General features: G+C 48.3%; 1 protein-coding gene across 2 annotated transcripts in view; it reads left to right on the forward strand.

Annotated features, from left to right (window-relative positions):
- Agpat4 (1-acylglycerol-3-phosphate O-acyltransferase 4) overlaps positions 1-12,251 on the forward strand; it is a 101,073-nt gene that overhangs the window by 73,239 nt on the left and 15,583 nt on the right. For both annotated transcript variants that reach the window (XM_026787445.1, XM_005363375.3), the window contains exon 3: positions 7,762-7,931. In XM_026787445.1, the coding sequence (XP_026643246.1) occupies positions 7,762-7,931 (170 nt within the window). The remainder of the gene's footprint in view (positions 1-7,761; positions 7,932-12,251) is intronic.

Consider the following 12,251-nt stretch of genomic DNA (forward strand, 5'->3'; position numbering starts at 1 on the left):
GGAGGACCCAGAGCTGTGTGAGGGAGGACCCAGAGCTGTTTTAGGGGAGGACCCACAGCTGTGTGAGGGGAGGACCCACAGCTGTGTGAGGGGAGGATCCAATGCTGTGGGGGGAGGACTCAGCTGTGTGGGGGGAGAATCTAGTACTGGGGGAAGGACTCAGAGCTGTGTGTGGGGAGGATCCAGCACTGTATAAGAGGAGGACCACCACTATGTAAAGGGAGCACCAAAGAACTCTGTGGAGACTTCACTGGTTCCCAGTCTAACAGGAGAACCTACAGTTTACCCTTTTCTCCATAGTTAAAATTTTTATTATACTTATTTAATTGCTTGTGCATTTTTTTGTGTGTTTATTTGCATATGTGTTTGGGTGTGTTCACATCCTGCAGAAAAACTGGTAATTTCTGAGGACTGTTCCTGAGAGGACCCTGAATTCCTTGACCCTGAAAACCAACAACCTGGCTATAGCTAAATCTTTTGGAAGGAGCTGTTACCAAGGTCCAGGGTCACGCCAACTAAGGAGCCATGTATGGTATGGTACAAGCTTGTAATATCAGAAACTGAGAGACAGAGGCAGGAGGATAAAAATTTCAAAGTTATCCCTGGCTATATAATAAGTTCAGGGTAAACCTAGACTACAAGATATCCTTTTAAGTTTTTTTTTTTTAAAGCCTACTAAGGAACCATGCATGATAGTGTGTGTACCTGGAACCCCAGGGCTCAGTCATGGGGATAGCAAGTTTGAAGGCAGCCTAGGCCAAAGAGCGAGATCTTGTATTAGATAAAACAAAACAACAATAACTAAAAATAACAAAAACTAAAAATGGTTCAGGCCTAAGGCTTTTTTAAAAAGTGTCCTAAAAACAACCTCAGAAATTACCACTGTCTGGTGGTATCTATCTCAGTGGGTAGTCAGAGCTGTGAGGGTGCTGAGGGTCAGTGCTCTTTACCACTTCCTGGGAAGGGACTTTCAGAAGCCCAGACAGACATCAGGCCACCAGAGTGGAGGTGGTAAGTACTCAGGGTCTGGATGTCCCCATGCTTCTTTTCCCCTGTGCCCTGAGGGCATGAAGCACCACTTAAGCCTTTGACCTCACTGCCTCCTTCTGAGAACCAGCCCAGCCCTGCCAGGGTCAGAGGTCATCGCTACGCAGCCGAACTGTGCACATCTGTAGACACAGGCCCCACTCGAGAGAAGGGCATTTTAGTCATTCGGTTCAGCTAATTTTAATAAGCGCATAATTACATAGGAGATTATCTGTCATTGGCGACACAATAAGTACATGTAATTATATTTTATAATTTAACTTTTAACTGTTGATAATTGAGGTTAGAAATGAAGCCTCTCCTCTTCAGACAAAGCCTGTCTAGAAAGATCCTAGTGCAGGACTGTGACATTGTCTGCCAGGGCTAAAGACGCACAGATGTCCCTAGCCTCTCCCAGGAGTCAAGAGCTCAACAGTAACTCTGTTGTTGCAGCCACGCCACCACCCCAGGGCCCGTGTACAAATTCCACACCGACTCAAATGGGAAATGAAAGCACAAATTCGGTTAGTGGGACCCGAGCGAACAGAAAGGCTTCTGACTAAGGCCTAGCTGTGCGCCCAGAAACACTGTCCTGAGTGGGCTCTCACAGTGGGGCGGGAGCGAGCATGGTGCAGTGGAGAGTCTGAGCTCTCGCATCCAAGCTGGGGCGCCACCTGCAGGCTTTGTGTGGAATCACAGGTTCCTTGCACTTCGCTGGCCCCAGACAGCTCCAGAGGACTGAAGTGGGAACTTCCCCCATCTGCCATACCCTGGCACCGTACCCTGGCACCATGCCCTGGCACTGTACCCCGGCTCCATGCCCCTCATCTTTTTATTTCTCACCTCCACCTTCTCGGCCAAGCCTGATGCCCCTCTTGAAGGATCCCATATTTCCCAAGAACCTCAGGGACACCAGGTCCTCCTGACAAGGAGTGGCTCTATTTACTGAGCACTTCCTTTTTCTGTATTTTTTAATGTTAACTTAGCAATACATTTTTTTCCCTCATGACTACATTTTTGTGCCACCAAACCGGGAGTGGAGTAGTGTCTGTGACATTTCCAGCCCCATCCTGGGATCTCTGGAGTATCTACACTTCCCACTCAGGCGCCTGGACCAAGGGTGAATCTGAGGCCAGATGGCGGTGACTAAAAAGGAGGCCATTGGGAGGAAGCCACTGTGAGGAAGCTGGGTCCTAGCTCTGTGTGTGATGGGGTTTCCCACTCTGAAATTCCCCACCCTGACTTCTCTGTTGAGTCATTTTCCATGCTCCCGAGCGTCCCAAGACTCGATCGAGGTGTCTTGATATAGCAAGTATTTATGAGCGGTGGTGTTGTCTCTAAAGAGACAGAAAAGGGTCGAAGAGGTAGATAAAGAAAAATCTTGTGGGAGTGGAGAGAGGGCTTGGCAGTTAAGAGCACTGAGGGTTCTTCTGGAGGACCTGGGTTCAATCCCCAGCACCCACCTGGCAGCTTTCAACTGTCTGTAACTCCAAGATCTGACACCCTCATACAGACATACATGCAGGGAAAACATCAGTGCACATAAAATAAAAAAGTAGATTAAAAACTTGCTCCTTTAGTGGCTCTGTGTGATTACACAGCTCTATCTCAAATATATATGTGTATATATATACATAAATATATTTGTAGTTTATTTTTTAAGATTATTTATTTTTATATACAGGGTTCTGCCTACATTGGTGCCTGCACACCCTTTGAAGAGGGCACCAGATCTCATTATAGATGGTTGTGAGCCACCATATGGTTCCGGGGACTTGAACTCTGGAAGAGCAGCCAGTGCTCTTAACCTCTGAGCCATCTCTCTAATCCCATATTTATAGTTTCTATATGTAGTTTATTCTAGAGCCAAAGATAAGTGACTATAGCCTAGCAACCCAGATTTAGGTTACTCCATATACCATGCTCCAATACAGTAATAGTTTCATGAAAAAAAGTAAAGATAGATTTATTTTTATATTTATGTATATACACATACACATGCATATACATATGTATATATAAATATGTGCAAAAATTATAAATATAGACGTATCTGTGAACGTGCGTGTGTGTGTGTGTGTGTGCATGTGTGTTGTGTGTATGTGTGTACAGGGGTGTTTTGCCTGCACGTCTGAATGTGTATTATGTGCATGCCTGGTACCTATGGAGGCCAGAAGAGGGCGTCAGGTCCCCAGGAACTGCAGTTATTAAGGATTATGAGCTGTTATGTGGGTGCAGGAAACTAACCCAGTTCTCAGTAAGAGCAGCCGGTGCTCTTAACCACTGAGCCACATCTCCAACCCTTTTCTGAAACTTTTAAAACAACAACAAAGAAAATCACAGACCAAGACACTTTAAAATGCATTAGTGGAAATACCAGGTGGGTGGGAATCGCCAGGTGGAAAAAACTTGACAGTGGCGTCTGAGCTCTGACTGCGTCCTGAGCCCTGGGGTTAGTGAAGGTCAGGGCTCTGTTTTTATAGTCCCCAAAGGATGTTAATTGATAGTCACACACTGAGGAGGTAGTACATGATTATCAAAAGGGGTTAAAGATGGGTCAGGATAATTTGGCTTTTGATCAGTCAGCCATCCTTGTAAAATGCTTAAACAGACACAGCTACCTCAAAACGGACACTGGGCCCACCTGCTTCCCTGCTGCTTGTTTGTGCGCGTGGGTGTGTGTGTGCATGTGCGTGTGTGTGTGCGCGTGGATGTGTGTGCGCGCGTGTGCATGTGTGTGCGTGTGTATGTGTGTGTGTGTGCATGCATGTGTGTGTGCGTGTGTGCGTGCGTGTGTGTGTGCATGTGTGTGTGCGTGTGTATGCGTGGATGTGTGTGTGCGCGTGTGCATGTGTGTGCGTGTGCACTCGTACGCCTGCATGTCCACTATGTGGTCATCAGTGATAGCGCCGTGGAGAAAGACCCTTCGTGGCAGGCAGATATCTGCTTTAATGTGTTGAAGCCATTGGGAGAGGACAAGCCTTTGGGCTGTATCATTTCATCTTTACAAGGTAGCTAATCTGTGCACAGGTTCGCCCAAGGTCAAGGTGTGTCCCCTCCCTGCTGGTCCTCTTCTCTTTCCCTACCTCTTCTTGACTCCTCCTTTAGACAGTCCTGACTTTAAGGTGTTCAGTATCTCAGATCTGCACCAGGCTCTGGGGACACCTCCTGGCTTGGCCTTGGTATGCATACCCACATCTAGGCTGTTGTCTCCCCTCTCCGAGACTCAGTATCCTCATTTCCACAATTGCTCTCCCAGGACGCCTCCTTCCGTGTTTCCTTGAGTCTTCCTTTTCCTACCCATACTTTCTTTAAGCTGAATGGTGGGCACAAGAGCAAACAAAACCAAATCTGTAGGTCAGGCCAGACATCTATAGCCAGAGTTTAAAGCTTTCACATTTCAATTAGCCCCTCAAAGCAGTAATTACGGTATTTTTTTTCCCCAGTGATACCACTTCCTGTAAACATTCCTCTTTCTGGCATCAGGTGCGCAAGGACCATTTCAGGAGTCTGAAGAAAACATAGCAGCGAGGAACCAGGGCCAGGGCTGGACACCAGGTGCAGCTGTCCTGAGAAGGGGCAGCTGTCACGCCTCTGTTTGAGGGAACAGCCTAGAGAAAAACCGATGTGGGCAGCATTAAATAAACTGAAAGTTGAGAAATGAGAGGTTTTGAGAACTGCTGCTGACTGCTTAGAGACCCTGCATGTTTCCCCGTCCCTCGATGCTGCTGGCTGCTTAGAGACCCTGCATGCTTCCCCGTCCCTCGATGCTGCTGGCTGCTTAGAGACCCTGCATGCTTCCCCGTCCCTCGATGCTGCTGGCTGCTTAGAGACCCTGCATGCTTCCCCGTCCCTCGATGCTGCTGGCTGCCTAGAGACCCTGCATGCTTCCCCGTCCCTCGCACCCGGTGTGTACCTGGTTCTCTGATTTCACAATGCTGTGTTGTGTATTTGTTGGCTTATTCCAAATGGAGGAGAAAGTAGCTTGTGGGGAGAAGTGGGGGCCGCTAAAGAAAGCCTGTGTGCCTTGTTTCCTTGACATCTGGGAGAGCTGCTGAGGATGGAGGCACCGTTGCAGGCAGCCAACTGGGCTAACCCTGTGTCCGGATACTTCAGCTCCCTCCAAAGCTTGTGCTCGTGGCCAGTGAGGTCAGGCTTGCTTCCCAGAGGCTCTTGCTAGTCACCACCAACTGCAGCACTGGTCACTTCGTCCACAGAACTGCTGCAGAGCACAGTGCATTCTCACCCTGGGGCACTGCCACGATGGAGAGATTCAGGGCACAGAATCCAGAGGGCTGTTAGATAGGGAAGGGCAGTATCCAAGAGGAGGAACAAAGAGGGAGACAGAACCCAGGTTCCTTCATGGGTGATGGAAGAGTTCTTTCCTTGTGCAATAACCCAAGTCCTGGTCTAGAGGCTTAACCCTGGGAGCCCCATTATCTCAAGTTTAGTCTTGTTTTAGGGACAGCAAACTGCAGTGATATTGAAAGGGTGGCAAAGGCGTGTCGTCATCATTTCGGCCCATGTGGGGTACCAGCCTGAGCTGTCGGGATTGAATAGTAAGAACAGGAGCGGGAGCTTGAGGTCTGTGTGATTGAGGATCCTCATCAGACTGTGGTCTTGGTTCAGCATCTCAGGTGGTTCTACAAGGTGGACCTGGAGAAGGAGGCCCCATTGCATGGGGTAATCCCACTTCCCTGAAATGAATGTTTCTGCTTGGGGTCAGGGAGTAACCTATAAGGCTCTATGCTCCTGGAATCTAAGATGGCTGCAGGGTTAGACACTAACTAGAGACTTTCGGGCACTTTGGGAGGGGATGCTGCGCAGACAGGACATGTCAGTCTTCTCTGTCCCTTCATGCTGACATCCCATCATACTTAGATTGCCCTTTAGTGATGGGCAGGCCTCCCTGCAGTTAGACAGGTCTGTCCCAACAATTTAAAACAACGCAGACAGATACAAAATGAAGGCATTGGAGTCGGACTTTTCTCCTGCTTTGAGTTGGGAGTCAGTGTTTTCCAGCCGGAACTGTTTGTAAGTGCTGGGAGTATCAGGAAACGCTGCCTGTGCTCTCCTCAAATGGGATTTATTGGAAGGACAATGGGTGACTCACACCAAGTGTCTAGCCAAGAGGTCTCAGAAGAGCCAGCACTGAGGATTTGAAGAAGGTGAACCAGGGTGGATTCTCACTTGTGTGTGACCCACCTGACATTGTCCCATGCCTGGCGCCTGTTTCCAGAGTGGACTAACTGGGGATGATGGAGCCATAAGCCTCACCCACATGTAGGGTTCCATCCTACGCATAAGCCCATGGGAATGTGCCAGATGGCAGTAGAGTTGGGCTTTTGACCTGCATTTAAATTGGACAAAGGCCCAGAGAGACTAAATATCAGCAGCCAAGGGGACTTGGTGGCTGTTGGTGTCATTCTAAATGCCAGACTCACAGACTGAGCAGGGGAGAAATGTCTGGGTCAGTTGAGTCAGTCTGTGGGGATGACCTGAGGTGACAGACCACAGACACTTCTCTATGGCACGGTGTGCCGATTTAGTCTTCTCTCTACCTTTTCTGTTGAGTGGACTTGAGGACAGCGGTCCCCACCTGGGTGACTCAGCCTCAGGGCACAGAGGAATGCCTTTGGCAATGATCAAAGGTATAGCATGGTAGTCAGCAGGATGGGTGACATTCTCCTTACCTGGTGGCCCTCCCAAGAGGGAACAGGGAGTGGTCTTGACCACCAGAAATTTTTATAAGACCCCCTGAGGCATTCACACCACAAAGAAAAGACATGACCGAACCATGGGGTTAGATTATGCACAGCTTAGAAACTGGACTATGGGGCCTTCTAGATGGTTCTAGTGTTCCATATTCAGCCTCCAGTCTGGAAGAGAAAGGTGTCTCCAGACAATCAAGATCAAACCCACTTGTCTTTGTGTACATGTAGGGTGTAGGAGCCCTCTATACAATGTGTACCCCACTAAGTATTACAAACAAGGGTGCAACCTTCATAGAGAACCCATATAGCACCCCCCTGCCAACACCTCCTACTCTAAAGGTGCACTTGAAGGGGCTATGCTCTCGTTCACATTCAACTCTGTGTCTAGAGCTTCCCCCACGGTCTTCCTGAGACCCCCAGCCTCAGAAAACTGGCCGCCTAGAATAAAGCCCCCCCCCCCAAGAACACAGTCAGATTGTCACCTGAAAACAAGTCTTAATTTTCACAGGCCCCTCTAAAGAATATGGTGATAGTTTTGTTGAAGCCTACAGCATGCTGACTCCGAGTCACTGAAATGGAGAAACTTGTGTTTTGCTCCACTGTGGTTGCTGGTCATTCTTGATGCCGTCAGGTGTCGTTAGTGGGAGAGAAGGAGTTGAGTCCATAGCGTTCTTAGACGGAGTTTAGAAGCTTGTCAGCCAGTCGTTTCTAGAACATACACCATCTCATGCGGTCAGCACTCGGACATAGATGTGGGTGGATCCAGACTGATGTTATTTCTCCCAAGTTACTTTGTCAAGAGGTATAAAGGCCTGGCTAACCTGAAGCTTCCTCTCCCTCCCTGAAGACTGTTGCGGGGTCTTGCTTGTTTATAACCCTTCCAACAGCTGGGGTCCTGGCTAAAATGCCCTGAAACTTTGCCCTTAGAAGCAGCTTTGTCTTATAGCATGGCCCAAGAAAAGCAGCCCCAGGACCTCAGGGCGGTGAAGTAAATCTGTGTGTATCCTTTGGTTTCTTGCAGAATTGGTGATGCTTCTGGAATGGTGGTCAGGCACGGAGTGCACCATCTACACCGACCCGAGGTCCTCCCTACACTACGGGAAGGAAAACGCCATCGTGGTTCTCAACCATAAATTTGAGATTGACTTTCTCTGTGGCTGGAGCCTGGCTGAGCGCCTTGGGATCCTGGGGGTAAGTAGGCTGTGCCTTTACCTGTCACGCCCATTTCTGAGTCAGCCATGCAACTTGCTCTTTGCTTTTGGTCACTCAGGATTTCTAGAATCGGCAAGGTTTGTTGTTGTTTTTATTTAGGGGGCAGAGGTGAGATAGGATCTCGCTATGGAGCCCTGGCTTTTCTAAAATGCATCCTCAGTCTCCCAGAGAGTTGGGATGAGAGCTATGGCCAGCTTTGGCAAGGTATTTTTATTTTTTGTTTTATTATGATTATGATTATTGGTTTTTATAGTATGGAATGCTCTCTAAAGCTGCCTGTTTTGGTTATTTTTCTCCTTGCTGTGAGAAAATATCAGACAAGAGCAACTTAGGTAGGTAAAGGCTAATTTTGGCCAGTTTAAGGGTCTATGCTGGCGGGGAAGGCTGGCAGCAAGAACTCAAGGTAGCTGGCCAGTCACATTTCCTCTGCAGTCAAGAAGCAGAGAGATGTAGCTTAGTTTTTTTTTAACCCTCTAATTTATCCCAGGGCCCTGGGCCATGGACTGTTACTACCCACAGTAACGGTGGCTCATTCCACCTCAGTTAATCTAATCTAGGCAATGACTCACAGGCATGCCTGGAAGCGTGCCTCATCGGTGAGTCTAGAACCAGCCACCTTGACACTATGAACCAGCATGATGCTTGTCCTTCTTGCTTAGAATCATGATTAACATCTCATGAGCAGTTGCAGGAGGTACCCAACTGTACCACACGCCAAACAAGTTTTCCTGTTTATTTACTGTTTAATCCTTATAGAAGCATTTATGAGTGGATGTAGACCACTGTTCCAAAACAGACCTCAATTAGAGTTTCTGTAGTCGGCTAGGGCCACCCAGCTGTAATTGGATTTGGATGGGAACTTGTCTAGTTTGGCCCAATTCCTGTTCTTAATTGCTTAGCTCACAGGCAGAATTCGCCTGATTTTGAATCGCTCCAGGCTTAAGAACGTTGAGTCTCTTAAGTGGCAAAGTTTCCATAGCAGAATTTGGAATGATTCCTAAGTTCCGTTTCCCTCGAATTAGTTCGATTTCCTGCTTGCAGTCTCCTTGCTTTAATAACTGGCTCTCTTCGGTTGGCTGTTGTCATCTTTCACACGCAGCGGTGTGTCATGCTTGAGCCTGTGGCACAGCAATGACTCAAAGTCACCAGCAGCCTACAGATACTGCAATGGAAACTAATGTGTCTTGGGCCCAGGGTGGAAAAGGCCCCAGTTTTCCTGAGAACACAGAGGTGAAGTCTTGCATTTGTGATGATGGCCCACAGATAGACAGGTGGCCTGCTATGTTTAGTTTATGTTTAGAATACTGAACTGTGACCTCGGAGTATGGGAGGGCCAGAGAATTTGCAGGTCTGCTTCCTCCATGCTGGTGACAGCATCTCTTTTGTTTTTCCGTTTATTCTTCAGTGACTCTTTGGGGAGGGGGGGGGTGACTCTTTGGCGGGAGGGGGCCCAAAGCACATTTGTATTTGTGTTCAAATATGTTTTCAGAACAAAAATGAAAATTCTAGTATAGAGGTTCCTCCTTGGTCCATCGGGGACACACCAAGGCATCCCAAGGATGCCTGAGTCTGGGGGTAATATCAGATCATGTATTTCCAAGGTATCCCAAGGACGCCTGAGTCTGTGGGTAATATCAGGTCACATATGTGCTGTGTGTTGCTTTTCATGTTCTGACCTAAGAGTCTAACTTGTAATTAAGAATAACGAGGTAAATAATAACTAAATAGAGTGATTATAGTCATGATCAACAGTAATAGAGTATTTAAACTCTCTGTGTAGCTTTGGGATGTTCCATTTAACATCACCAGATTGTCCCTGGGTGAGTCAAACCATGGGTGAGCTAGGAAGCTACCATGTCCCTGTCATCTTGTGCTTAGAAGACAGTTAGAACTCCTGGATGTGCCAGGTGGCTTTGTGGCCTTTCTGTTCTGAATGTGATGGATTTTCCATAAGTCAAGAGTCACTGTGAGGGGGCCCTGAGGCCCTGTCAGCTTCCTGCTCCACCCAGGGAAGCGATATGACCCTGATTCCATGTCTTTATGCACACCGTTCATGCCATTTAGCATCCGCTGTGCTGGTTTGAATAAGAATGCCTCCACAGGCTTGTAGATTTGAATGCTTGGTCGCCAGGGAGAGGTGTTAGGACTGGTGGCCCTACTGGAGGGCAGTGGTCACTGGGGGTGGGTGTTGGGGTTTCAAGTGCTCAAGCCAGGCCCAGTGCCTGCCATATTTTATGCTGATCTGGATGTAGCACTGTCAGCTGCCCATCCAGCCGTCTGCTTGTGTGCCGCCATGCTTCCTGCCATGATGATCATGACCTAATCTCTGAATGGAAGCCTGTCCTGTCAGGTGTAACTTGGCGCTAGTTGTGTGGGTTCCCACAAGTCTGTAAAATGAAGACACAGAGACACCTAAGAATGAACCTAGCCTCTGTGGCTGCAGGGGGCTCAGTCTTGGTGAACGGAGAGCTTTCCCTTTGCCCCTTGGCATCTTTATTTTTTCCCGTATTTACACTTTAGCTAGTAGATTTCCATGTCTCAAAACAAACTGAATGAAGTTTCCAAAAATGCAATGCCAGGTGAAAATACCTGATTCAGGAGGTACTATGGTTTTCCGGGTTTCCTCTACGCCGAGTTTTGCATAGGCTTTGTATCCATGGGAAGTGAAACTCTCAGACAAGATTCATAGAGGACAACAAAAGGTATCTGTAACATAAAGAGTGGACTAGGGGCCGTGGGAAAACTCGGAGCCAGGTCAGGTATAACCCAGCGGGGTTTCATGGCTAGTGGAGGTTGCTTGCTATCCCTCTGGCACCAAGTCAGCGGAACATTATACCACACAGCCCCATTGAAATGTCTTCCTTTATAAGAGCTGCCGTGGTCATGGTGTCTCTTCATAGTGGTTGTTGACAAAGACACTCACTGCTCTGTACTCCCAAATCAGCAGTAGTTTGCAAGTCTGATTCCAAAGCTTTGGGAACTTGAAACCACAGGCTGACTGCTGGTAGGACCAGCTTCATGGATAAATACAACAGTCCTTATGAGAAGCAAGAGTCCTTGGTACCTTTATGAGGTGGGTCTGGGAAGGGGCCACAGGAACAGGACACTAAAGTTCTGAGAAGCTTGCACATGGCCCCGAATCCAGGAACAGGTGTGGCCAAGAGTTCACAGCCAGGGAGAGGCAGGCATACATTAAGAGAAAGGGAATGAACCTGAAAAATGAACACAGAAAGGGACTTGGGGCCAGAGGGGTGTCCCCAAGCCAATCAGGGGACCCATGAGCATGGAACCAGAACTAGAGAGGACACCCAGGGCTGGAGAAGGGCCTCCCCTCCAGAGAAGGAGCTGGGAATGGCTGGTGCCCTAGGGCCAGGCCTTCATGGAGCAGAGATGGCATCCCAGCAATCTAGGGTTTTCCCCAAATGCCTTGAGCCCTGGGAAGACTTTCTACCTCTGAGCACTGGGTGAGACACAGATGCCCTGAAGCAGACCGCCTTATACCCAGTCAAGGATTTCAGTTCTATACTGATTTGTTAAATGAATATTAGATTCAGAGATTTTTCATTTTTATTATCTTTAAACCCGAACAGCTGGGTTTGGATGTAATGAATATGAAAATTCCCACCGGTGGGGGCGCCTGGAGCTTAGGAGTTGGGGAGAGCCCACCAAGAGGTTCGGCAAGCAGGTCTCAGACCTTGAACCAGAGCAGTATCAGCAGCATCCTGCAGCCTGGGAGCCAGGTTCACCCTGCTGTACGTCCCCAGCTCTACTGACCCCTAAAGAACTGAGGGAGAGGAGGCGAATCACTTGCCAGTTTCTCCAGTCACCGGAGAAGCGGGCAGAGCCATTGCTGCACGAATTGCAAGGCTTTGGGAGAAAGGGGGGAAGATGAAAAGGGGAGAGAGGAGGAGAAAAAAGGGAAGAGTGGAAGGAGATGGGGAAGTGGCTTCTTTCACAGGGAGTTGCTGCGGGACTGTGTCCTGTCGTTGCAGAGGCAACTTTGCCGTTCCTCAGAGGCACCATAGTCACAGTGAGGCTAGACAAAGTGCCTGCTCTCTTCCCAGAGCGACCCATAATCAATTCCTCCTGCTTTGAAAGCACAGGGGAAGTGTTTGGTTAAATTGATTGCCCTTCCAGACTCCTTTGTCTTCAATGACCTTTAACAGCGACACCTTCTCCATCTTTCCTCTCCTTGTATAACATGGTTTTGAGAACCTTCTGGGTCTGAGGAAATTGTTTAAGAGGAGGGACTGAGGGATAGAGTGATGGAGGGAGAAGATAGATAGATAGATGATAGAT

Source organism: Microtus ochrogaster, linkage group LG9, assembly GCF_000317375.1.
Source record: "Microtus ochrogaster isolate Prairie Vole_2 linkage group LG9, MicOch1.0, whole genome shotgun sequence".
NCBI classification, from domain to species: domain Eukaryota; kingdom Metazoa; phylum Chordata; class Mammalia; order Rodentia; family Cricetidae; genus Microtus; species Microtus ochrogaster.